This window comes from Corvus cornix, chromosome 8, assembly GCF_000738735.6.
Source record: "Corvus cornix cornix isolate S_Up_H32 chromosome 8, ASM73873v5, whole genome shotgun sequence".
Lineage (NCBI taxonomy): Eukaryota > Metazoa > Chordata > Aves > Passeriformes > Corvidae > Corvus > Corvus cornix.
The window spans coordinates 30987815-31014794 of NC_046338.1; the positions used below are offsets into that span (position 1 = coordinate 30987815).

Consider the following 26980-nt stretch of genomic DNA (forward strand, 5'->3'; position numbering starts at 1 on the left):
GCTGTGAAACCTGCTTTTCTTCAAGCTAGAGTTTCTCACTTGAAACTTTGGGTTTCAGCGTTGTTGAATTCTGTAAGAACTGCTTTCTGGGGGTTATTTTGAGGGGTTTGTGGGGGAGGACGTTCTGGGGTTTTTTTGTTTCCTAGCACTGTGTAGTGACAGTAACTTTTTCTTTCCTCCATCTCTATTTTTGAGGTGCCAGTTTGCTCAGGTAGTGGGACAGGATTCCTGCTTGTGTATGAGCAGTTCAAGAGCTACAGATTCTGACAGGCAGAAGGTGGCAGTTTGGAGAGCTGTTCCAAGCACTTTGTTGTGCTGCTGCTGTGTATTTTTGGAGTGGTTGGCCATAGTAACAGTGAGAATTCGTATAACTGGGAGATTTTAGTGTTTCTGATTATGTAATGAATGTACTTTTACAAGAGAATGAACACAACTTTGAGCCAATGGAGAACCAAAAGGGGTGGGAAATAAGCACTTCCCCTAAAGTCCTCCAATCCTTTCCCTACAATTTTTTTACTGAATCTAAAACTGAGAGATGAAAATAAGTCCTTAGTTCATATATCCCAAGTGTGGGACTGGTGATTTGTTCTTTGTACAATCTCAATATTTTCAAGAGACTGGGGATAGATAGGACTTTGCGGGGAAAAAAATGAAGGAAGGAGGGGACAGGACTCCTCTCTTACCCTTTATTCTAGATCTTTCTTTTATTTGGTGATCTAATCCATAGCTGTATTATACTGAGCTCTGGAGAGAGGCTGTTCTCCCCCTGCCTTCTGTCAGAGTGCAGGGATGGATGTGCAGAAGGAATTGCTGTATGGAAATGGGGATAAAAACGAAAAGATGGGTGCGTGGCATTTCCCTGGACAGCCTGTAAATGAAATTCTGGGTTGTGAGGTTCCCTCTGAGTGTTTGCTTGTCCCGAGCTGCATTGGGGTGTGGAATAAGCCAGGCATAACCGTTTCTTGTGGTGCTGTTTTTTCTTCAGACAGCAGCTGAGCTGAGGTGGTGGACTTTTAACCAGGTGGTTGCTGCACACCAGGACTGACTGTTTGGAGTAAGCAGCCATGAGTGGCAAGCTGAGCATCCTCCCATCATCTCGGGGGCTGTGCAGGTCCCTGCAGCTGCCTCTGCTGCCAGACTCACCTCAAGATTAGCAAACTGTAGCCATGTGCTTCCTAACCCACGGCAGGTATGAGCGAGGTCTACTCAGCACAACGCACTGGGATCTCTTCCAGTCCCCTGCAGGTTCCCTTCTAATCATGAGGGTAATTTCCTCCCTGAGGGCCCACACAGGGAATTGAATTACTCAAGGAAGGTAATTCCTGCACTCGCAGCACTCCAATGCCTTGGTACCTGCAGGGCCAGGTCAGACAGGGTTAGCATCACCGAATCCCAGAATTATTTGGGTTGGAAGGGACCTTAACAATCATCTTCTTTCAACCCCTGCCATGTTCAGGGACACCTTCCACCAGACCAGGTTGCTCCAAGCCCCATCCAACCTGGCCTTGGACACTTCCAGGGATCCAGGGGCAGCCACAGCTTCTCTGGGCACCCTGTGCCAGGGCCTCCTAAAGAACTCGTTCTGTTTTTCCTTCTGGCTCTTACCATGGGCTGCACTTGGGCAGGGCTGGCATCCCAGGAACTATGCCATGAGCTGGTGCAGTGTTGGACCATTCTGAAGTTTATCCTTCAGAATTTTCTTCCTTTGGAACACACAAGCATCTATTTTTTATGGCACCTGTCCCTTTTAATAAGCCGTTTTCAGCTAGAGCAGTTATCCCAGGTGGGTGAAGTTCGAATGTTACAGCTATTAATGTTTTTATAAATCTGTATAAATGCTTCAGGTGCCTCAACTAGTTTTCAGAAAGGCTGACAGCAGTTTAATTTGCTATGGCTACAGAAAGTTTGATGTTTAATTTATTTCTTTGATGCACTGTTTTTAGTTCTGTTTAAGTTGTTGCAGCTGGTGTTCAGGTTTCAGCCTCACTGTTTTTGTAGCTGGAAGGGGCCGTTTTGTTAGTCCCAGTACTTGTAATGCTGCCGTGTAATATTTGCAGGCACCTGTAGATGGTGATGCACTCTGCTCCGTGCCTGGGCTGCATTCCCCCCCCCATCCACCTGGACCAGGGAATTGCCAGGCTGGATTAATTGCCTTTATGATCCTTCTTGTTTTCTGAGCATGTGGAAAAACCTTAATCCTTTCAATTTCCAAAGCGTTTTGGCGTTGGTCTCAGTTAGGATATGCTGTGGGTGGACTTGTCCTTCTGCTCAGTAATTGTAGAGGTGTCACACTCTTACAGTAAGCCACCAGTGGGCACAGCTTAAGGTAAAATGCAAGTTATATGGGAATTACCCACTCTTTAAATTTCCCCCCCTACAGCCGAGCATGTGTGTACCCCTTTCCAACATGAAAGCCAGGGATTGCGTGGGATTCTCGGATCCTGAACCAGCCCTAAGGGCTGCAGTTGCTGCTTCCCTGTCCTGGCAGGGGTTTACAAGGTTTACAACTGGTTGGAGAAAGTGGATGTCGGTGATGACCTTAAGTGATGGCAGTGAGCTGTCCCTCAGTTCTCATGGGCGATTTTGGGGTGGTTCTGTGCCAATCCGGGTATTTCTGTTGCAGGCTGCTTGAGCAGAGCCCCCCCTGCGTGTCCCCGTGTTTGGGTGTCCTGGCGTGCGGAGATGCCCGTCTCGGGTCGCTGAGGAACGGCACAGGCAGCGTCACCCAGCGCAGCACGCCTGTCCCGCTGCCAGCAGCGCAGCCGTGCGTGCCGGAGCTCTGAGGGCACAGCTGAGCTGGGAGCCGCGCACAGCCGGGACAGCCGCGCTGCTCCCCGGGCTGACCCCCGCACCGCTCCCTTGGAACGGGCCCTGAGGAACAGCTGCTAGTTCTTCTTGCGTTTGTGGCTGCAAAACCTCAGCCGAGCCGCTGGGCTACTTAAAAACAGATTATTTGCCTTCCCCGGGCACTCGTCGCTGGTGCTGCAGCTCTGTGGGAACACGGCGCTCCCTGGCATCTCTCCAGCTCCCCCCGGCTCCCAGACACGGCTGGCCGGGCCCGGGGCGGGGCCGGAGGGTGCCGGGTGCCTCCGCCCGGGCACGGGGTTGGATTTTGCCGTGTCCCCGCGGCTGGGACGGCGACGGGAAAGCCGCGTCTGTCCGGCCCGGCAGCGCCCGCAGCCGTCCCCCAGCCACGCCCGTCGCGCCGGGAAGTGAGCTCAGCTCGGGCCGGGACCCAGCGGAGCCGGGCCCGCTGCCCTGCCGGACCCCCGCCGCCATGGGCCCGGGCAGGCTGCCGGCCCGCCGGGGCCTCGGCTGCTGCGTCCTGGTGCTGCTGCTGCTCCTGGAGGGCTCGGGCAGCCCCGGGACACCGCCACCGCCCCGGCGGCACTGGGCAGAGGAGCAGGGAGCCGTCCCGGAGGGGAAACCGTGGGGCAGGGCGAGGTACGAAGCCGTGAAGAAGCATTTGGGAACTGTGAGTGCTCTCTCCAAGCAGTATTGGCAGTACGTGGCGTGCAAGGTGTGGCAGGAGGGCTGCGAGGAGGAGGAGAAGGAGCCGGAACGACAGTCCAGTCCCATCCCAAGTAAGAGCCTTGCTCTGTTCTGTCCCTGTGCCTGCCCAGGAAGGAGCAGCAGGGCCGGACACGCTGCTGTGCTCCCGGCTCCTCTGGAGCTGCCTTCCCTTCCCGAGGGTCGCTGCCCCAGGCACCTCCTTCCTTGGCATAGCCGGGGATGAGGGCAGTGCGCTTGCACTTCTTGGGCACTCGGAGCCATCTGGAAGCAGCTGCTGCCAGTTCCGAGCTCCCTGTCCCTCCCCACAGGCAGGGCTGCCCGCAGGGGCATGGCTGAGTCCGTGCACCTGGGAGAGGGCTGCCCGTAACAGGGATCAGCTGAGCGTCTGCTCAGAATGCAAAAAAGCCACTTTCCTGGAACCTCTCTGCTCAGACTGCTGCCCTTTCCAGGCTGGGGCTTTCCTCTGGTGGGCCAGGATTACCTGGAGATTCTCTCTGCCTGGTACTGCAGCTTCGGCAAGTGCTGCGAGACAGGAGACTGCAGGATAATCAACAACATCACAGGTAGGGGCTGTGCTGCTTACTGGCTTGTTTCAAGGGGTTTTTCCTGTTAAAGTGTATTCTAGAAAGTGATGTGAGTAAAGGGCTTTTCTGTGCAGGGTGCTGAGCTGTGGGAGGGAGAGAGGCTGAGCTGAGGCCTGTGTCCCAGCCGGAGTTCTGAGACCAAGGAGAGTTTGTTCCTTACTGCGCAGCATGTCTGCTCCAGCCTGCCATGAGCCCTGCCTGCATCTCATAGCTTCCAGGCACATGCAGTGGGATCCAGACTGGCCCAGGACCCTGCCCTAGGTCAGGAGGGGACACTGAGACCTGTGTGTAAGCCAGGAGTCAGTGTATTTGTGTTTTGCTGTCCCTGAGACTCCTGGTTTGCAAACCCTGTGCTGGCAGCTTGGGAGGGCCTTTGGGCATCCACGCTCTCTGTAGCTGCCAAACACTTCCACCTCTTCCTAAAGGAAAAAAGGAGTTAGTGAAAGATTTGTGTCTTCTTGGAGCCAGAGGCTGATGTAGGCAGGGCACAGGCAGCCTGTGGCTTTAATGTTACTTCAGAGTCCTCTCGGCCAGGCAGCCCTGCCACATTTTCTCCCTCTTATTCCCACCTGCAGTAGCTGTGCTGGCAGTTTAAGGCTGAGCTCCTGCTCTCTCTGTGCAGGGCTGGAGGCAGACCTCAGTGGGCAGCTCCACGGGCAGCACTTGGCCAAGGAAGTGGTGGTCCGGGCACTGCAGGGGTTCCTGCAGAGCCCAGGGCCCCAGCAGGCGCTGGTCCTGTCCTTCCACGGCTGGTCCGGCACGGGGAAGAACTTTGTGGCTCGGCTGGTGGCCAGCCACCTGTACCGGGACGGGCTGAAGAGTGAGTGTGTCCGGGTGTTCATCTCCCTGCTCCACTTCCCACACCACAACTACATGGACTCCTACAAGGTGAGAGCCACCAACACGGGATGGTGCAGTGTGCTGGGCTGGAGTTCATATCCTTCCCAGCAGCCCACGTGGGGCCATGGTTGGTGTTTATGAGTGACACTGTGGCTCACACAGCGCTGTCCTGGTCACTGCTGAGCAGGGCTTGCATGGCCTCGAGGCTTCCTCCCTCTCCCACTCTGCCCCTGAGGTCACAGGCTGGCGGTGTACAGGAAGTTTGGGACACACCAAAGAGCTGAGCCCTGGTGACCCAAGGGATGTTCCGTGCCATTTACTGCCATGCTCGGGAATAAAAGCTGCAGGGAGGGGGTTTGGGGGCAGGAAGCCATTGCTCAGAGACTGGCTGGGCATCAGCCTGTTTGTGGCAGGGTGGGTGGCTGCCTTTGCACCACTTGATTTCTTTCTTTCCTCTTTCCTTCACTTATTAAACTATTTTATCTCGCCTCACTCGTTTTCCTGCCTTTGCTCTCCCTGTTCTCTGCCCTGTCCTGCTGGGTGGGAGCTGTGGTGCTTGGCTGGGTTATCCCAGGGCATCCCCAGGCTCCTGACGTTCCTCCCTGCTGCAGGCCCAGCTGCAGAGGCAGATCAGCGAGACCCTGCAGCGCTGCAGGCAGGCCCTGTTCATCTTCGACGAGGCCGAGAAGCTGCATTCCAGCCTTCTGGATGCCATCAGGCCCTTCATGGCTCACCATGACAGCAAGGGCCACGTGGATCACCAGAGATCCATCTTCCTCTTCCTCAGGTGATTTCTGGGCCCCTGAAGGGATGGGGAGGAACCAGGTGATGGTATTTATCCCCTGAGGTGTGTGGTACCAGGGGCTCAGGCTGCAGGGGAGGGCACAGATACCTCCTTCCCTTGTGGTGGTTGCCTCCCTGTTCAGTTTTACCTAGGGATGCTGGGTGTCCTCCCTGGGAACAGGGCATTTGCAGGAGCTAATGTGGGACACCTGAGCCAGTGTCTAGACTTTGAGGCAAGGAAGCAGAGTCAGTTAACGTGGTGTCACCCTGCCCAGCTGAGCAGATGTCACACTCCAGGGAGCAAAGCTGGGGCTGAAGGCCTTGGTGGGAAGTTGCTGTGCGCTGTTAGGAGCTGGGGAGTTTCCACTGCCTGGCTGTGGCTGCAGACTGAGGCGCTGTGAGGCTGATCCCGGCATCAGCACAGCCCGGTTTAGTTGGCTCCTCTCCCAGGAGATGGGCACATGTGCACCCCAGCACTGTCTCTGGGTGGGATGCAGCTGGAGGGAGAAATGGGACATCTCAAAACCAAGATGTGAGGCAGGCACCTGTCTGAAGTTGCTCCTAAAGAATGAGAGACCCTTGGGTCCCTTTCAGTGTAGGAATTGCAGCCTTCAGCTTGGCTCTGGCAGGAGCTGTTCCCACTGGTTGGGGGTGAGCAGAGCATTCCTCCTCCACCTCCCACCATCCAGGCAAGTGTTGTACCCTCCAAGCTTGGTCGTTCCCTCAGAGAGGTTTCCCTGCCTGTGGAGGACCTGTCTGTGTGCCCAGGGCCTGTGGAACTGACCACAGTCTGGTCCCACCTGCATGGGCCTCCAGCAGGTCCGTGGCAGAAGGGGCAGGTCCTGCCCTGTTGCTCAGCACGGGGTGGACGTGCTGCCAGCTGCACTGGGCTGACCTCGTGTCCTGCCTGGAAAGCCAGCAAGGTCAGCAATGGACACCGTGTTGCCCCACCTTGTGCCACCAAGCAGAGGGGAGCAGGGTGCCTTGAACTGCAGCAGTGTGTAATCCCAGGGGTTTCATCATTGCTGGTGGCAGTGTGACACTGACCTGCTTCAGGAGGGACAGCTCTGCTCCAGGGCTCCTGGGGACATGGGCACGGTGGTGCAGCTCTGCCCAGGTGTGGGAGCCGGGGCTGGCTGCCTGTCCCGGGTCAGAAGGGGCTGCTTGTCCCGTAGTTTGGGTTGGGAGCAGGATCAGTACAAGCTGTTTTCCCCTAACAAGGGGCGGGTGGGGTGGTGGTGGCAATCAGTGGTGGCTTTTTAATTTTTGCTGCCTTCCATTTGGGGTCCAGAGCCACTGACATGGGGACAGGGTGCAAAGTCTATGTCTCCCACTGCCTCTCTGCCTCCCACCCTGAGCTCTGCATCCAGCTGGTTCCCAGTTCACTGGGGCATTCAGGGCTGGGGGCAAACCCCTCACCAGCACTTGGGGGGGCTACTTTTCCAGGGTGAAGGGCTGTCCTTGGACCCTCAACAGCTGCCAGGACCTTGCAATCCTCACCACTGTGGGTGTCCAGAGGAGTCCTTAGGTGGGAACTGTGCTGCAGCTTTGTCCCATGGGCAGAGGATGCTTTGCCAAGTGCTGGGCTGCCACTTGAATCCCTGCCCTGGACCTTTACTTCCAGTAGGACTCCTGTGTGCTCTGCCCTTTAGCTTGGACTTTGTGGTGGCTTATTCAGCATGTGGTGTGGAGCCAAGTGTCACCTGCGAGGTCGAGGGCTTCCCAAGCCAGGACAGGGGACTGAGGGAGGTGGAGGAATCTGCTGCCTCTGGGTCTGAGCTGGCAGGATGGCAAACACAGCTGGATCAATGCCTATGGAAAGGGGCTCTTTGGGAAGAAGGCTGGCTCTCCACGTGCTGATCCTAGACAGCAAATCCTCTGTTGCCAACAGAACTGCTGGGGCGTGTCTGCAGGGAAGCTGCTGGCAGCTCTGAGCAGCTTGGCTCTGGGGGAAATCTTGAGTGACTTCCCTCTGTGTCCTCAGCAATCTTGGTGGCAACACCATCAATGAGGTCGCCCTGGACTTCTGGCGAGCCGGCCGGGCACGGGAGGAGATCTCCATGGAGCTCCTGGAGCAGCGGCTGCGGCTGGAGCTGCAGGAGGCTGCAGGTAAGAGCTGGGCTCGCTCCTGGGGGGCTGTGGGCAGCTGCCTGCAAAGCTGCCCCTCTGCAGCGTCTCACCCTGCGTGCCACGCAGCCCTCTGCGTGGGGGAATGAGCCCTCACCCCACTCCAGGCCGGGCTGGTCGAAGATGAGAGCCCCATCCCTGGTCCCTGTGAGCCAAGGCATGTGGGGAGGGAGCCAAGAGTCCTTCTGGCCCCCTTCAGCCCTGCAAATGGCCGGGGGCAAGAGGCAGCCCAGTGCCACAGGGCAGTACTGAGGCTTCTCTGGGGCTCCAGGCATCTCTTGGCGTGATTCCTGGAGATGCTCTGTGCTCGGGCTCAGTGCTGAGCAGCTCTGCACAAGTGGGTCCCACCACACACGGCTGGACGAGCCCCTTGCAGCCAGGCCTGGCCTCGCAGAGGGGCGGTGCTCTCAGGGGAAGCTGCTGAGTTTGCCTTGCCTTGTGTTTCTCTCCAGAGAGCAGTTATGCCCACAGCCACCTCCTCCAGGAGAACCTCATTGATTTCGTGGTGCCCTTCCTGCCTCTGGAGTACCACCACGTGAAGCTCTGCGCGCGCGACGCCTTCCTGGCCCGCGGGCTTCCCTACACCGAGGCAATGCTCGACGAGGTGGCCCAGATGATGGTGTTTGTCCCCAAAGAGGAGAAGCTTTTCTCTGCACAGGGCTGCAAATCCGTGCCCCAGCGCATCAATTACTTCCTTCCTTGAACACCAGGTGGGACCACACATGTGCTGAAGGTGGTGCTGCACTCTGGGAGCTGCTCTCTTTGCTCAGGGTCAGGCAAGCAGATGACCCAGCCAGGCACTTGCACAAGGACTTAACAGAGACTGAACCTCCTGTTACTCCCAGAGCTGTTACAGGGAAGGAGGTGCATCCCTTACACCTGGGATGTGGGGACAGCCTGTGCTTGGCTGTGTTTGGAGTCTGTCTGGTGTTTCAAGTCCCTTCTTTGAGCTGGCAGTAGCCTGATGTGGTTCTGCTGACAGATGCTGTTCCATGGGGGCGAGGACTGGCAATGTCCAAGTCCTTGGTTTGTTGCTGTGTGGTGAAGGGAGGCCTTGGGCAGGCTGGTCCTGTTGACACTGTGGCCAGAGCCATGTCCCCGTCCCCAGTTTTCTCTGTCACTTTACAAGATCACCCAGAACTGTTCTGCTGGAGTTGAGTTTTTCCCCTCTTGCTCTCATGCCTTTCTAAGGTGTCTGCTGCTCAGGGACACATGGGCCAGGATCATAGTCTGCACAGGGAGAAAATGACTGAATAATCTCCTCTGGAGATGCCAGATCCATAGCTCTCACTTCGGAGTGCCCATCTCTCACTGGAGTCTTCCGTTGTATGGAAGCTGCTGCCGGGGTGAGGGGAACTTCTGCTGCCATTGTTTTTCTAAGTGGGTTGGTGAAGAGCCCGTTTCCTTCACTGCAAAACCAAAAAGGGGAGAGAATCCTTCTGCCAAGGGCAAAGGGCAGCTGAGGACGATGGTGGCTGAAGCACCAGGCTGCAGGTAAATGTGAGTTTTCATGGATGCAGTAAAAGCTTGGTTTTTTCCTTTTTTTTTTTTTGTTTTTCTCCTCAGTAGATTTCATGCTGTGGTTTTTTGGCTGGTATCAGCATTATTATTATTATTCCAAGGGGCTGTTTGCTGTCTGGGTACTCGCCAGGTGATAAGTGTGTTACAGCAGCTCCAAAAAATGTCAACAGTGTTACGGGAATGACTTTGTGACCTCTGGGTCAAAACTCCCTTCCAACAGGGCTGTGCTGCCGAGGGGTGAACAGCACATGCCAAGGACAGGGCCTGGCTTCCCGGCCACCCCCACAGGGGACCTTTGATCTACTTTAAGCTTTGGCCCATTTTGCAGTGCCAGCGATGAGCAGCGGCCTCTGGGAAAGATTGACCAGACACGTCCTGGCCCTGCAGGCTTTGAGTCCCTGTGGGCACGCTGGCTCCGTTATCTAACGGATAGTCCCGGGCAGAGGTGAGCCAGCTGCTTTCCTGCTGCTCAGCCAACTTGGCTGCTGCGTGGGGTGGACCTTGGAGCTCTGCCAGCCTGTGTGAGCAGGCATTTCTGAGACTTGGTTTATGGTTAATCTCGGGTGTCAGAAGCCTGGGAAACATCGGGGGTGATGGACCCAGGGATGGCAGCTGGGGAAGAGGCTGCTGCCCCACAGGACACAACTCGGGTTGTGTTTGGCCACCTGGGCAGAAAGTTCAGCAAGCTGTTTGTTGAAGGTTGTGTGTAAGCCTGGATAAACTGGGATTTTTTTCTAAGTGTAAGAAAGTGTTGAGCTGTTTGGGTTAGGCTGACACAGGCTGGGGTGGCACCAACAACGGTGAGGCAAGAGCTGCGCTCTGCCAGGTCCCAAGGGTGTGTGTCTCACTGGGGTGAGCTTTGATCAGCCCCATGACAGCAAGAGCTGCTCTCTGACCATGTTGGGGCAACAATTTGGTTCTAAACAGATACCACATAAATAAAGATACTGCTTTTTTTTTTGCAACCTGGTGGGACTAAATTATTTCTCTTTTTAAAACAGGTTTATAACAGGTTTTTCTACCCAAACGAATGAGCTTCTGGTTAGGACTGAGCAGCTTCAAATATTCATTAAGAAAAAAAAAAGCAGCACCTACTCAAGTGGTTTTTGCCAATAAAATATTGCAACCTTTATTTAAAACAAAATGCAAATTGGCAAAACTTTGTGGAACGACAGGCAAAGAGGCCCTTCCAAGGGCCTTATTTACATCAAGTTTAACACTGTTCGCAGTTCACAGTCAGACGATAGTGAGAGAATTAAATTAGAAAAACAACCAAAATATATTACAATAACAATTAAAAAACAAAAACAGTTGACAACACTGCTAAGAGTGATCGGTGATTAACGTGTTTCATTTCAATCCATTCCTGCCCTCAACGAGTTCACTACCAATACACAAACAGTGCCATGTGAGCCGGGCGGGCTCCACCTCCCGTGCACAACAGACATGGGGAAGAACGACCTCCTTTGGTACAGACATTGCTGAGTGTGAGAAACAAGGCAGAGTCCCAGAACCTCTCGTTATCTGCCACCAGAGAATGGGCTGAGGGCTTTGTTCCAGAGATCTGCAGCACAACCCCAGCACGCAGCAGTGCTGGCCAGTGCCCTGGGAGCTTTCCACACATGCTGCAGTCTCTGCCTTTCAGTCTCCCTGCCTGCTCCTGATGGGCAGCAGGGCTGAGCTGAGTGTGTTACCCGAGGAGGCAGCAGCCTCATGGCTTTGTAACCACCCCCTTCTGGAGTCCTTCTGGAGTCACTCGTGCCTGTCAGCGCTGCGGGTGCCCAGAGGAAAAGGCTGCCTCAGGTAAGCGGTAGCACACGAGGGTCGGGATTGCTCTGTGGCTGCACAGTGTAACCCACCCCCCACCGCTGCCTGCTGGGGGGGCTGCTCTGTCTCCACTGTGGGGGTTGGGTCCCTGTGCCCCACAACTCCTGCAAAAAGCACCCTGACAGATGTCAGCCTTGTGTTTGGCCGTCTCTCAGACACAAGGCCAGTGGCACCCAGGAGAAACGGCCCGAGGAGGACAGGCACAGCCCTCCCTCCCTCCCTCCCTGCTGTGTTCTGCATCAGCAACGCTGCTCCCTTCACTTCCCCTTTCCCAGTGGCTAAATTTGGTGCAGACCCAAGACCCAGACTCTTAGCTCAGCATCACCCCTGTCCACACTAATGAAGAACGTGACTGAATTGAGTGCACCACGTGGGGGTTAAGAAGGGTGTACAGTGCAGGAAGAAGAGAGAATTGCACCTGTGAGTCAGCGAATTCCCACAGTGGTAGGAAGAGAAAGTGCCCCACTGAGCTCACTCTGTGAGCACGTGCTTTGTGCTTGGCACTACCAGGCCCGTGGGTGCCATCCCCGTGGCAAAGATGACTTTAAATGCTTTAAATTCTGGCCCATAGTAGTGCAAGTGAGAGAGCCCAGCTCCAGCCATGCCCTCATGGCTGCCTGACAGTGCTGAGGAGCAGAAAGAACAGGATTTATGTCTTGTCCCCTGCCCCAAACCATGGAGCATGAAGTGCTCTTCGCTGGGACAAGTAATGGGTGTCACCCCATACATGTTCCTTTGCACATACGGTGCCAGGCTGAAAGCAGAGAATTGGCCACAGTGGAGACCTTTAAGGCTGAAGAGAAAGCCAGACCGAGCTAAAGGGAGAGGGAATGGTCAAAGTTTTAGGAGTAGCTGTGGAAGGAAGAACAACTGGATGGTGATTTACAGCAGAAGCAGCTTTCCTGGATAGCATCCTTTTGCTATCCTGCCACAGGGCAGGGGCCATTGCAGTTTGGGAATAAAACACTGTAGGGCAGCAGAAGTCCCAGCAAGTCTGCAGCCTTCAGTTTAGGGGGAAAAAAAGCCTGTCAAGTCAGCACTACCTCTGCCACAATCTCCCTCCCTGATGTTAGATGATAGGTAAGAGCGGAGAAAACACTTTGCATGGGAGTGACAACAGGCGAATCCCCAAATTCCACTGCCTTTGTTTTTCCACCACAGGAGGGCTCAGAACTAAATGGGCTCCTGTGTTGGGCACAGAGGTTGTAGAGTCTCTGTGCTTGGCAATGCCCAAAAGCTGCCTGGACACGATCCTCAGCAGTGGCTGTAGGTGGCCCTGCTTGGGTAAAGCGTTTGGACCAGGTGGCCTCCAATGGCCCCTCCAACCTCAGCCATTCTGTGACTCTGTCCTGTCCCACTGCCCATCTCTGCTGCAGGGCCCAGGAGAAACCATGGGGCATCTGAAAGGAAGTGGGGATGGCCAGTGTTCTTTGGGACACAGCTGCTTTCTTCAGAAAGGGCTGGAAGGGGGGAGTTCTAGCAGTTAGAAATTCCATACTGCTATTTTGTCACTTTTGCTGGAGCTTTTCTGGAAGACTGGCATTCAGGGGAGAAAAAAAAAAAGGCTTCTTTCAAAATTTCATCAGAATTGGGCTAAGCTTTAAAATGTTGTGGTTAGAATTCCCCTGGGAATCCCTTCAGTTCCAGCCTGTTTGTCCCAGGCTGAGCAGCAGTCCAAGGATGGAACCACGTGATTGTCTGCCAGGGCAAGCAAGACCTGCCCTTCTGCCCCAAAGAAAAGAGAGCCCCCACCTTCTAAACCCTTCTGATTGTTTGGCAGGCCATGTGAAGCAATGCCACAAGCCACCTTCCCTTTGCAGGTCACCTTTCCAAAGGCAGTTAGTTTGGATGCACACCTTCCATAAAGATGACTGAAAGAGATAAGGTAAACCACAAAAGCCCTCAGTAAAGTCTACCAGATAAGGAGTTGGTACTCTGCCTGATGTGGCTGTGGGGGGAGGAGCTTTGGGACAGCCCTGAGGGCTGCAGGGGATCAGGACTTGCCAGCACAAGGGGCTGCTTCGTTCTTTTTTCCCCCCTACCCTTTCACTTACTGGGCCATGGAAGCTCACTGGTCCCTTGTACCTCCCTGCTGTGCCTCCACACACCCTGACACAACTTTGCTTAGCTCAGACCAGAATGAAATGAGGATTCTCAGACACCAGCCCATTTCTAAAGATTTTTCCAGGCCTGTCTTGCTATGCTCTGTGGAAAAAACAGCAACACTTGCTGACACCCCCAGCCTGCTTCCAAGCACCAACATGTGCTTCTGAAGTCACACCTGTGCCACAGCTCCACTCTAAATGCTCAGACTAAAAGCAGCACAGTCACACTTGAAAAACAAGTTTTAAAAGTGTTTTAGCCAAAAATAAAAGATTTAAGGTGCAAAGCAAGCGAGGTCCTCTATCACCAGCAGTGTGAATTGAGCAGCAGCATGCAGGTAATGTGTATTTGGAGCCAGGTTTCAGGCCTGTTTCCTTTCCTCACAAACCAGCAACTGAGCTCTTCCTACTCGCCAGTACATTTACACCTTGGGGAGTTGCACATAGACACAGACCAGCTTTTTGAGGCCCCAGCAGTCTGCAAACAGCACCAGGACCAAGGATGACAACGTCAACCGCTCAGCTGCTCTCATTCTGGGATTGTTAGAAGGCATCAGAGACCCAGTGGGAGCCCTTCAAGGTAGAGCCACAGCTTTTGTTGCCACGCCTCAGGCAGAGGAGTGCACAGGGTATGTGCACGTTCCCTCCACCACAGCGCAGGATTCTGGTCTAGCCTTTAAAATACAGGAATAAGTACATGGGCATGCCTGTGGTGTTTCCCTGTGTGCTGCCATACTTTATCACCTTGGGATGCAGGGAAGCTGGAAGCCTGTGAGACAGGTAAGCACCAGAACAAATCCCAGGAATCTGGCAGTGTGAAGGGTCTGGGACAGGTCCAGGGAACCCTGCAGCAGTTAGGACATGTGGTGGGCAGGCTGGGCTGTACTTTCTGGCTCTCCAGCTGGCCCTGCAGCGCTGTGACTGCTAAAGGAATGTGGAGAACAGCCAGGGGGGCGGAGGCTCTGCCTTACCTACCATGGGTCCTCACGGTGATCAAACGGAACTGGGGAGTCAACCTGGTAACAAGTTAAAAACAATCTAGAGCTTAAAGAAAGAAAGAACCCACCCACTCCAACAACAACACTGGCAAGTTGTGCAAGAGCCCCAAACTACTCAAAAATGACCATCAAGCAGCACCTGTGCTAGACCACTAGAAATAGGTATCAGCTGAGTGAAGGCTGCGTGGTGGGAAGGGGGAATTCCAGTGGTCAGTCTGCCCAGCATCCCTGACGCTTCCAACACAATGACGATGAGAACATGGCAGATGGGGTGGACAGGAGGGAAAAGGGACAGTTCCATATATTAACTAATCTTGCAGTTCTCATTACAGCAGCAACAGCGCTATGGAAGTTAAGCCATCCAGCCCAGTGCATCCACCTCCAGCAGCTCTGAATACTGTCAGTGCATTAGACCTTCCCCCCTAGCTGCACACGACCCCCCTGCGGAGCCCCTCCGGCTCCAACTGCTCTGCTGCTGGTACCAGCAGAGCCCCAGTGCCTTTCCTGGGCCTCGTCAGGACAGCAAAGCACACGTGAGTGCAGCCAGGGCAGGGTCTGTAGAGCCGAGCAGCTGCAGCCACCCCAGGGCTCCGGCTGCCACCACGTCCTGCCCAGAGAGAGAACCTGCCATTGGTTCTCCTGCCTCTCCGAGGGATGAGAAGGAACTTCCTTCCCTTGCCATACCAAGCAGATCAGCCTGACTAGGTAGGGACAGATCCTTGATGTCCTGTGCCTTACAGCTTTAATCTACCCTCTCCATCCCCAATTTTTTGAGATGAACCTGTAAACGTGAGGAGAACTCAGTGATCTGAGGTACTTCACATACTCAAGTATCAGTCTTTCCTTTTGAAAGCATCAGTACAGAAAAACAGTCCCCCCCTCCCCGTGTGTGTTTCTCTTACCCAGATCGACAGTAGCTACCTTTGCACCACATCACTGATTTCTTGGACACATGACAATAAGTTATTAAGGACGGGGTTTGCCCCAGGGACGCCAGCAGCTGTCGAGGACACCTGCAGCTCCTGCAGGCTGAGTTCCAGTTTGCTCACGGCTTCCCGGAAGGCAAATTTGTTGCGCGTGTGCGGGATGCAGTCCACGTAGCCTGAGCAGTAATCCAGCAGCTGGTGCCCCGTGTCCACCAGCTGGCTGTTGGGCGTGGGCTCGGCGATGGCGCTCGAGAGCAGATCCGCACACTCCAGCAGCGCCTCCTTGCTGATCTTGTCTGCGGAGATTTTCTCGGCCACCTGCTTGGTCTTTCTCAGCGCTACCTTGGTGCCAGCCGTGCCGTTGGCCATTTTCACTGGGGAGGTGGAAGACGATGACAGAGGCACTTGAGGCGGAGGCATCACGGGCCTCCCAGATTTTCCACCAACAGGTGCTGCTGCTGCTGCTGCTGCCTTCTTACTCCCTTCGCTCAGTTCCAGTCCGTGCTGCGCTCCCGCCGCGCTGCTCAGCTCTTCTGCTGCATCCGAGCAGGCAGCTGGCTGTTGCGGGAGCCGCATCACTGGTGGTGGAGGTGGAGCACACTTTGGTTTTACCCGTCTGGGCCGGTCCCTGTCGCCGGAAGAAGTGACCTGATGCTCAGATAAGAGCTTAAATTTATTACCCTGAGAGTCTGTGCCAATGAGCTGCACGTCTGCTGGAGTGTGTTTTAGAGTGGGTGAGATTAGGACTGGCACTTTGTGGTTATGAGTGGTTGGAAGTATTGCTGCAGCCTTTACCGGAGATGACCACCCTGTCCTCTCGCCATCCTCAAGGGCCCCTTGTCGTGGGCCACTGTTTTTTTCTTTGCCCTTAGGAGCTGCCGCTAGCCCTGGACCCTCCTTTTCTTCCGCTGCGGAGGGAGTTCGGAAAGGGAGTGCTGTGGCACCCCTTGGCAAGAGTTTTGCTTTTGGTCTCTCTCTGGTCAAAGCAGGGCCTTCTTCAAACCTTTTGGGAATCAGGTCACTGGCCCTCGCCGTGCTCTCTTCGGGCTGAGAGGAGGTGGACACAGTCCGTTCCAGCTGAATTTTTGACCTCTGGGAATTTCTGGGAAGGGTCATTGCCATCCTATCCTGCTCTGGAAGCCCTGAGGACATGGAAGATGTAGAGTTTGACCTTGGAAAAGGCTTTGAAGCTTCTTCATTGCCAGTGGGTTTTCCTGCTCGTAAACCCAGTGTCTTTTTAATCAAGCGTGGCGTAAAGAAGCCAGTGATGCCCGACCACCCTCCACCAGTGCTCACACCCCCAGCACTGCTGGGCCCAGTGCCATCCTCGCTGTAGAAGGTCCTCTGCACAAAGCCCCCTCCGTAGCACTTGGGGGGTGCCAGGCTCGTGTCCTGCTGCGCGGGAGCAAAGGAGAACCCATCCACGTGCTGCAAGGAGGCAACAGAGGAAAAGTTACCCGTCAGCTCGTATTTCTTGTGGGGCTGGTTCTCCATCTCCCGGAAGGAACTGCTGCGCTTGGGAGGCGTGGGAGCATTCCTCTTCTTCATAAAGGAGCTGAAGAAGCCCCCTTTCCTGTCCCTGGTGAACGTGGTCTCTTTGGCATCCTCCAGGAGGCTGCTGGGGGACTTGTCCCTCTGCTTGCGGGGCAGTGCGGGGGACCCGCCTGTCGGCTGTGTGCTTCTGATGAAACCTGGGAGGAAGAAACAGGTGTCAATGTGCACAGTCCATTTCCATTTCCACCTCCCTGTCCTGCACTGGTGTATTTACCTGCCCAGGTGCTGCAGAGACAGAGTGAGAAGCAGAGAGAACTTGTATTTTATTATTTTTTCTCTACTTTTTTTCCGTTTCTTGTCTGTTTTCTACACTGAGGAGGCCACTTTGGAGAGAAATCAGAAAAGAGTTGCTCTTTTCTTTTAGTTTATTACTCCCTTCCTGTTATTTTTTGCTCCTTTCCAAATACCCTAAGCATAGAAGAAAATCTCTTGCTGCACTGTTAACTTCAGTTTTGAAGCTGTCATTTAAAAAAGAGCAGGAAAACCAAATTTGAAAGAAAAAACACAATGGGATTTTCTAAAAGAACATTGAAAAAGCTAAAATGTCTTCTATTTGCTAGTAAATAACTGAGCCAACAGCACTCATGACACAACAGCACAAAGCTGCTGTCGTGTTGTTCTTTGTTTCTCGGGGAATTTACACCCAGAGCACGTGGCCGCACCGCCACTGTCCCAGTGCCCACACCTGGTGCTGAGCTGGACGCCGAGTGCTCCACAGTGTCCTGTGTTCCTTCAATGTTCTCCTTGTTCTCTGCCTGTTTCTTCAGGGTTCTCGTCTTGGAGGGAAGCATGGGTAAGCGGGGCAGGTAAGGAACTATGGATGAGGATGAAGCTGTTCTTCCAAGCTCCTCTGCTACCTCTGTAAGGAAAAAAAAGGGAACAGTTGGAACAGAGACCAGCAAAGGAAGAGGGAAAAAAAACCTGGGTCTTTACTGCAAACACAGACTGGCAGGAAGAGATCCATGACTGAGAAATACATAATTTATGGATTTAGTCTTTGTTCAAGTCTAGAGGTATTCAGGGTCAGATGTTTTTCATAATGATTTCAAACTCATTTACATCTTTATAAATTCAGCCAAAAAAAAAAAAACAAAACAGTGGTAGGATGATCTCTGCAGGAGGGTCTGTTAAGGGCTGCTCAAGAGCTAAAGGCAGCACTGGATGCATTTGCCTGTTTTTAATCAAGGTGCCTCCTACTGATGCACCCCCAAAGTTGGTTCCTATCTGGATCTAAGCTGCTTTGCTTGATGCAAAGTACTGCGTCCCCCTATTAGAAATGAAGACTGCACGTCAACAATAGGTCACCAGAAGGAAAAAGAAAACACAGAAAAACCCCACAAGCTCCTGGCCACACCCAGCTTGGCATTTGTGTGGCCGCTGGATGTGCCTGTTATAGATCCTCACTGGTAAAATTCCATCTGGTGTGTCTTTTCTGTAGTAGGGAAGTTGGTGGATCAGTTGCATATTTAATTTAAAAACTGAGCAGAATGCTCTGACATTTCTGCTTGTCTGCTGAATAGTGTCACATTCCTCACCAGTATTTACCTCCTGGTAGATTATATTTCAGACTTGAGCTGCATAGATTTGCTCCTAGAAGGAGCTAAGCAGAAAATCCAGAGATTAAAGCACGCTTTTTTAAAAGTGAAGGCTGGTAGAATAATATTTCATGACCTAATTGCTGCAGTCAGCAAGGGACTGTGATAAGCATACATCTTTCTCTCTCTCCATCACTCATTATTCCTCACTCCTCAGCCTGGAAAACATGAGTTTTCCTCTGATAGAAGAGACAATATTCTTTAAATCGGCTCTTGGGCATCTTAGTGAATGAAATGACACTGTCCCCTGCACTGGAATGTGTCTGAAGTTTATTCAGTATTTGTGCAGCAAGTAAGAGAACGTATTTACCCCAATTATGGCTAAAAGAATAAGTAAGGGATGGAGCTCCATCTCAACCCCACTGCCAGCAGATGAGCCCTAAGGGCCCATCCATGAGCCACAGCACTCTGGGGATAACCTCCAGTGCTGTTTCGGGAACAAAACAACAGCAGCTCTCACCCTCTGAGATGCTCGAGTCATGAAACATGGTTTCAAAAGCCTGGTGGGTCTCAGCAAAGGAAGGTCGGTCTGGTGGGTTCCACTTCCAGCCTGCAGTGGCAGAAAGCAGAGTTAAGTCTCAGTACCTGAAACAAGGAGATTCATTTTTCTGCTGTCCAAGGAGACAGAAAGTAGTCAGACTCTGACCTACTGTTAAAGAGGCTTTAGAATCATTCACAGGTACTGATTCATGGACTGCTGCCACCCTACTGTATCCTAGCAAACAAATCTTGAGAAGAAGGAACCAATTCTGAAAATCCTCACTCTCTGCCAACTCTACAGCTTTTTCTGATCTCCCTATCCCCCTTTCTGATTTTTTTGGACAAAGGACAATTCCCTATTTGCTACCCTGGCTGCTTGGACTGAACACATCTAGCCCAGTCAGAAATAACTGGGCATGTAAAGCTCCAGGCAACATCCTGCTCACATGCTCTTAATATTGAAATTCAGGCAGACCCTTCCAAAAGAAGGATGTGTGTACGCTGTGGGGGAAAGAGGAGGAGAGTGCCTTGATCCTAGATGGAGCTTGGAAAGTTACAGAAGAGTATCATGATGGAAAGTTAATTTCTGTAGTTAGAAATCTGCACTAGAGGAATGTATTCTGGAAGCACTGTCTGCTGGTATCACCACAGGGTCTGGAAAGTGACTGGCAGTCTCTTTGTTTTGCATCAGGATCACATGAATTCCCAGCTTTTGGGCTTTTGTCAGCTTCCTGAAGGTTTTTTAAGCAGTAATATCCCTCATCATTCCCCACCTTCTTCGTTTCATAACCAAAGCCCGCCCTGACTTTGACGTGCTGGGGATCAGGTATTGCTGGAGACTGATGGGCTCTTATCACAGATTCCTCCCACCTTCCCAGGCTTTGTCCCCGAAACTGGAAGAAGATACTCACATGCCCTCATCAGTTCATACACCTTGGGAGGGCACCCCTCTGGCTGCTCCATCCGATAGCCCTTTTCCAGCAGATCATACACCTGAGAGAGGTCAATGCCTGGGTACGGTGACATCCCATAGGTAGCAATTTCCCATAACAGCACCCCAAAGGCTGCAAAAGCAGGGAAACAAAACTCCTGTCATAAGTCTGCCCTTGTGTTGTTCATTCCTCTGTGGCCTTCACTGCAGCTTGAGGCAGCATTGTTTCCTTGCAGATATTTCAGGCCAGTCTATTTCATGCTAGAAATGCTATTGGTTCATGAAGCTGTGACCTGGCATGGACCGTCTTCACAAAGGTTTCTGCCCAGGCCAGAAAGCAAGTTACTGTGTGGACTGGCAGAAAAAACCAAAATGAACAAGAAAAGGACACTGAAGGTGAGTTTTCTTACCCCACACATCTGATTTGATTGAAAAGGTGTTGTAGGCCAGGCTCTCGGGAGCTGTCCATTTGATTGGGAACTTGGCCCCAGCATGGGCTGTGTAGGTATCACCCGTCATGAGTCGACTTAAGCCAAAGTCAGCCACCTTCACCACGTGGTTTTCTCCAACTAAGCAGTTCCGTGCTGCCAGGTCCCTGTACACAGGAAAAAAGGACACCACTGCAGCAGGAGCAGGGCTTTTGAATGCAGTTTTGGGGCCCCACTCTCCTGGACCGGGAAGCGCTCTCTGTATGCAGCAGGTAAAGGCAAGGTGAGCTTTGCCCTGAACAGAAACTGAGTGGACTTATTCTTAGGAGCAATGAGGTAAATCAGGATTAGGACTAACTCTTTAAATTCTATTAAGTTTTCAGCAATGATGGCTGTTACAGCACCAAGTTTATGTTTCTTGAGGATGGGATCAGCAGCTCATCACACACTGGTAACAGGTTTATGGCACGGCTTTATCTGGATTTAAACAGGACTTTGGGTGGACACTGTCTGCACACAGGGGGTACAGGTCAACACCAGCTGTTGCCAGGCAGTTGGGCACAAGATTGCTATTAAAGTCCTCAGGAGAAGGACAACACAGCCAATGGGTAAGCCAGCGTGAATCTAACTCCGGAAGAAACCTCCCCAAAAGCTGGAATTCCTGGCCCACCATGCTGGTGGCCTCTTTATCATTGCAATCTGAAACTGTACCAACTCCGCATGACTTCACCCACCTGTGAATGAAGTTCTTCTTCTCCAGGTATTCCATGGCAGAGGAGATCTGGGTGGCCATGTAGAGCAGCACGACAGCACTGACCTCCTCGCGGTTGCACTCCCGCAGGTAGTCGAGCAGGTTCCCGTAGGGCATGTACTCCGTCACAATGTAGAAGGGGGGCTCCAGGGTGCACACACCTGCCAGGCAAAAAGGCAGCATGTGAATAAAGCTTCCCTTTCTCACCTCCATTCCTGAGTTAACAGCCATTTAGTGCATTTTGTACCAGTGAGTGTTTCTCTGGGAAAATGAAGACTTCCATGTACAAGACCCAGGTCAGTGCAGCACAACTTAAAATTCAGGGCTTTTGTCTGTTTTTCTGTCCATCCACTTCATGTAGAGAGAAACACCTCTATGAAAGCACTACTGTTCCTACATAATATACATGAAGCAGTAGTTCTGTTCTTTGAAAGGTTACAGAATGAAAGAAGAGAACTTTGAACACACAATTTGCTTTTCTTCCCCTCCCTGCCTTCATAAAGCTGAAGAGTGGCCAACTGGAAGCAGGTACCTGTCAGCTGGCAAGATTTCCAGACTGAAATGTCACTACAGAGCCATGTGAAGCACTCCCATGTGCTGGGTAAGGAATCAGCACGGTGGGACCTGCTCCTGGAGCAGCATTCTCACACATTCCTGGGATGACTGCTTGCTGCAGTCACTGTGCAAAGCATGTAAAGGCGGAGGAGGAGAGCAACAGGATACTCTTGTCACTGCTCTGGGATCCCCCCTGCAGCTCTGCTGAGGGCCTTACACACACACAGGAGTAAAGCACAACTGCACTGTGCATCAGAAAGAGCAAAAGTGCAGCTCTCTGATGACAAATCTCTAAGTCTGGGCTCCTGGAACCAGACAGGGCTGGCACACACTTTTATCTGTGCCCTTTTTTAAATGGATACATAACAGTTGCCATTAGCAAAAGCCTTCACATTCTTCACATTTCTTCTTTCATCCTAGGCTTGGCTTGCCAGCTCTGCTCCTGAAAGCACCAGAAATCCAGAGGCAATTAAACACTAGTAAAGGTTTAGGGTGTCTCCTTAAGAATCCTTGTGCTTGTAGATTTAACAGCTATGCAAACTATTTAATAATGATCACCATATCATGCACCTGCCAGTGAGACAACAGGGCAGAGCCAAGATGTAAAGCCTGTGGATTTCTTTCAGTTCTGAGTTGCTTGATCTCATGTACTTATTTGGTGATACACAGAGTCCCCTCACAGCAGCAGCCATCTGGTATCTTCTGCTCAATTATAGACTAATTTGTTCTCTTCAGTGCAGCCTTTTCTGTAAATGTCTCTGATTTGAGAAGTTTGGAGAATGGTATTTGTTGTGCTTCCAACAGTTTTTTCCTTTCACTTAGAATTCTCTTACAATTTTGTTCTGTTCTCTCAGAAAAATAAGTCATGGAAAATGATTTTGTAAATCCAATTTAACACAGCAGAGAAGGAATCCAAACCTGATGACTGAACCCTGGAGCATTTCTAAGGCCAAGGACACAAACCAGCAGGAGGATGATATTGCAAACTTCTATGTAACAGTCGTGCCTCCACTGCAATGTTGTCTACTAATGTAAGTGACTGTATTTGATGTTTTATTTAAAATTAGTGTCCCTTAGCTCCAATATTACATAAAGCTGTCAAAAATACCACCCCATAACCTGACCTGATTCATAAAGTTATATAAATACAGAAAAGCTGCCACTGCATTTAAACCAGGCAAGTTTCTGCCAAAATGATGACTAAGTAAGAACAGAAAGAGCAAGGCATTTCACTGACCTAACAACTGCACTAGATTGGGGTGCTTGATCTCCTTCATCACAGCTGCTTCTTTCAAGAACTCCTCCACCTCCATGGTATCTTCCTAGATAGACAGAGAGGCAAAAGAAGAGAACATTTATCTTCATGACCAAGGTCTGGTTAACACCACACATCCAGGCTGAATATAAATGATGGCATCTTTGTCTCCATTCTGCTGTTTTGGCTTTTACCAAAGCAAACTGTAGCAGCCCTGAACAGCTGCCTGGATGTCCTGCAGGGACTGATCTGCAGTGCCAGGCTTGCTCGTTTGGTAGCTGTTGTGGCTGGTGAGAGGAAGACTCTCAGGATCACTGACTGAGTTCCTCTGTATAGCTATAAAAATTAAGTTACTCAGGGGACACTTAGAATTGCAGTTGTTAATGCTGAAACAAACCCAAGGTTTTGAAAAGAAAGAGAAACGGAGAAGCTGAATTTTTCCAGGAGTGGAGGACAGCTTATAGAAGGTTTTTTCTGACCTTTGATTTCTTAAAGCCTCCGCAGCTCATCTGGAGGAAGGGAAGTTGTGTTTGTAACCATTTCTACTGGTCTGGCTTGGACATGCAGCTCCTGCTGGGCCAAAATTTCAATTTGTTTCCAAGCCACGTGCACTGGTGTAGGTTTGATAGGGTCAAGGCTGCTCCCAAGCACGGGTTTTATGCAGATCAGCACACTCCATTTTCTCATGTTCGTACCACTAGGTGTAGCTGAGAATGTTACAGTTTCCTTACTCGTGTCATAAACGGTGACCAAACCAACAGTGCCTGCAATCTGAAACCTCACCTTTAACGTTTTCACAGCCACTGTGAGATTGTATTTCTTCCAGACCCCCACGTAGACCTCTCCATACTGCCCTCCCCCGAGCTTGTGCTTCATGGTGATGTCGGTGCGCTCCATCTCCCACTTGTCGTGGATGGGGGACACTCCGTACACCGTGGGCTTATTGCACTTGGGTGCTGGGTAGTGCAGAGTTGTCACCAGCCCGTCTGCCACCGTCGAGTGATGGTGCACGAGCTCTGCCAGGGTGCTGAAACGGCTTTCTGCCGTCACATAGACCTGTTCAGCATGGAACAGGAATCTGCTTAAATGAAGGCAGCTGGAAGTTTTCAGTAACATTGGAAAACAGATACAGTGCAAACACTTTAATGGTTTTTTAAAAAATCAAAACCCAGGGACTTTAGAACATGTGTTCTCTTCCTGTTGGGCAAATAACTATTAATCTGTGGGATTTTTACCTGCAGAAGGCAACTACATATAAGCCATCACTTAAGAGCTCTGCTGTCTCCTGCCTCGTGCTTTACAGGACTAGAAACTGGAATTCTCAGTCAAGCACAAGGCCTGTTTCTGCATCTCTCAACACAACATACCACTACTTGATCTTGGTTAAAAATGCTGACTTACCAAAGCTCTGCTGATTCTAAGGGGATCAGTGGAAGGCTATCACCACCTCCAACCACAGCTGCCTTGCTACCCAGCTACTTTCAGCCCAGACAAGAACTGTCTGCACTTCTTCCAAAGTGCTGTTTGGGGAGTTACCACCAAACCCTTGGCACACGTGCTCTTTTATAGAAATACTGGACCTGTTTAGTCACACCCCCCCCCCCCTTAACAGTCTGCAACTGGGGATTCTGCACCACCTCTTAATGAGTATCTTCACCTCCTCTCCCCACAGCGTTCTCCAGAGGTCCTTACCTTGCCATCCGAGGTGGTGTTGATCCTGTAGTGGTAAACGCGTCCTTCGTACCTGAGCGAGATGGACAACTGCCCTGGGCTGCTCTCGCTCTCCCGCACCAGGAAGCTGCCGTTGATGAGGCTGCTCAGCAGGTACTCGGCTGCACTGCGGGACACTGGCCCGTGGTACCACGAGTGCTTCTCCAGGCTGTTCACTGGAGTGATGTAGTTGCTTGGTACCCAGCCCTGCCCATTCTTCGAACGTACCTCGCTCCATTCGCCATTCTGGTTGTAGCCCAGGACGCACAACTTCTCACCTGTCGCCAGAAAGAAAGAAACAAAATGAGCACGGTGCAAGCTGTTGGGACTCACTGAGGGAGAAACTCAGCATCAGCCGAGCCTGAGTTTGTAGCTTAACATTAAAATCATCTTACAATTAAACTGCTACATATAAAGTATTTATGAAGCAAAGGCTCAGACAGAATACCTAGGACACTGTTCACTGATTTAGTGCAGTGAGAGTGATGAACTCAAAAAGCTTCTTGTACTCCTGTTTATTAGACTAGGAAGACTTTATTTTCTTGGAGGGATGAGTTTTGTTTCCTTGAAGCCTTAAATAGCACATGATTTAACAGTTCTGACGTATGTACTGACCAGAATCAGAAAGTGTCTGTGCCATGCTTAATTCTTGGTTCTGCCCCCGGCTGAAACTGCCGAGTTCTCTTACCATCTATGATGTACCCATTTCCCTCCGCCCTTCCTACAGCAGGTGTCTCAGAGGGCCAGTGCTGCGGGGAGCCTGGCACAGGAGTGGGCTGGACTCTGCCTGTCTCAGCAGAGCTGCCCGGCAGGTGTCCCTCCAGCACCACAGGGACGGACCATCCGCTTCCCACCATCACTGCAGGGAATCACCTTCCCTAAGGACACTGTTCCCATTCCTGTCCGGGGAAGGATTCCACTTCCTGATTTCTGCTGCTGAGTTTTCAAGCTCACAGCTGCTCTGCACTCCCAGCCTTACCTTTGGTGATGCTGAGTGTGTTGTCACCACTTGCTACAAAATCGTAAAGTGCAACAAAGAGATTGGGATCGCTCTCAGTGGCTCCAAGCAGGTTCTCCTTGGAGCTCCATCTGATGGCTTCGTTCAGTGCCTGGGGCTCGACTTCGCAACCGTAGGGGCGGTGCAGGGCCTCTGAGGAAAGGACAGGAGAGGCAATTACTTTGTGTACAGCTGTAAATTATAGAGGCAGGGAATATTCTGAGTTGGAAGGAACCCACAAGGATCACCGAGTGCAACTCCTGGAGAAGGTGATTAACTACCTATACGCCAAGTAGCAAGCTATGTATATAAAATTTCTATTTAATATTTATTATATTATATATACTTTTATTTATCTACACCTCTACTTGAAATTATTTAAGCATTCATAGATAAAAAAATAGGTGCAAAATTAAAGAACTTTTTTAATTACATGAAGTAGTGAAGGAAACCTTTCAATCACAAAATGTTACGTTTTGTCCTCATGGTTTCTGTGGTGGACATAGACAGCCTGGATCTGAAACCAGCATTACATAATTCAGTGAGACTGAATTATGAAACGTGTAAGTTGGGATGGTAACTTGTTTAGTATTAACAGGAATGACAGTGATTTGTAATACATTTCAAGACTGTGTAAACAGAGGTGAAAAACTGACAGGGACAGAAGGTAGTACAGGTGATGCTGGGTATTTAGCAGCAGCATTTCTGTTTTGCTGTTCCAACAGACAACTGATGCAAACTTGTCACTACAAGGGAGTGGGGGGAGGAATCAGATGTGTTTTCTAAACAAAAGAAAGAAGTCCCTACAGTTCCTGTGATGATTAAAACCAATCTAAATCCATAGGGTTTTAGGAAGAACTGCAGTAAGACGCAAAACTGTATGAACATTTCATGCTAGTGCTATGTCAAGACCGTCGCTGGCTTTCTAATTCACAGAGAAGTTTCCCAGGAACATGCAGTAGAGTAAATTTCAATATTAAGACAAGAAAAAGAGCAATGGTGTGGTTTCATACATGGGGGCTGCTCAAGGGAGCAAAAACATATGAAGGTGTAACAGTATATACTTTTTCTCTGATGGCACAGATCTACATCTCTGTCCCAATATCTATTTCTGAATTCTCTTGTTGAACTTAGGGAAATGTACACTGTAAAGAGATTTCATTAAATGCACTAAACATAAAAAGTTCTCTCTAAAAAATCTGAGGCTTTCTTTGCTTTACAGTCATTGGTTTGGCCCATTTCTCAGGGGCTGAGAAGTCAGGCTTGGGATGTTTTTAAGCAGACACTGCCAGAGAACATGTGTGTGGCTACACCTCCCCTCTTCCCCACAGGACCCTGAGATTTACACTCATTAGTAAGAGGTGGTCTGTAAGGCACTTGAAAAAGGAACAAAGAGCTCAAATGAAACACAGGACAGGAAAACTGGGAAGTCAGCGAGACACAAAACAGGAAGAAGCCTGTGCCAAGTAACAGGCACAGTAATATGCCAAATCTGTGTCATAG

General features: G+C 51.4%; 2 protein-coding genes across 5 annotated transcripts in view; one reads left to right on the plus strand and one right to left on the minus strand.

The window, feature by feature from the left end:
• The first annotated feature begins 2717 nt into the window (after positions 1-2717).
• On the plus strand, positions 2718-10333 carry TOR3A (torsin family 3 member A). Its single transcript, XM_039555827.1, has 6 exons — positions 2718-3584; positions 3963-4076; positions 4720-4985; positions 5549-5724; positions 7705-7829; positions 8300-10333. Exons 1-6 carry the CDS (start codon positions 3278-3280, stop codon positions 8548-8550), a joined length of 1239 nt encoding a protein of 412 aa, XP_039411761.1. The 5' UTR covers positions 2718-3277; the 3' UTR covers positions 8551-10333.
• Positions 10334-10468: 135 nt separating this feature from the next.
• ABL2 (ABL proto-oncogene 2, non-receptor tyrosine kinase) overlaps positions 10469-26980 on the minus strand; it is a 45779-nt gene continuing 29267 nt past the window's right edge. For all 4 annotated transcript variants that reach the window (XM_039555826.1, XM_019290054.3, XM_019290055.3 and 1 more), the window contains exons 2-11: positions 25460-25630; positions 24463-24758; positions 23554-23826; positions 22753-22837; positions 20944-21121; positions 20192-20376; positions 19762-19914; positions 18831-18920; positions 17461-17634; positions 10469-16912 (exon numbers count right to left, since the gene is read on the minus strand). In XM_039555826.1, the coding sequence (XP_039411760.1) occupies positions 15213-16912; positions 17461-17634; positions 18831-18920; positions 19762-19914; positions 20192-20376; positions 20944-21121; positions 22753-22837; positions 23554-23826; positions 24463-24758; positions 25460-25630 (3305 nt within the window). In that variant the 3' untranslated portion in view covers positions 10469-15212. The remainder of the gene's footprint in view (positions 16913-17460; positions 17635-18830; positions 18921-19761; positions 19915-20191; positions 20377-20943; positions 21122-22752; positions 22838-23553; positions 23827-24462; positions 24759-25459; positions 25631-26980) is intronic.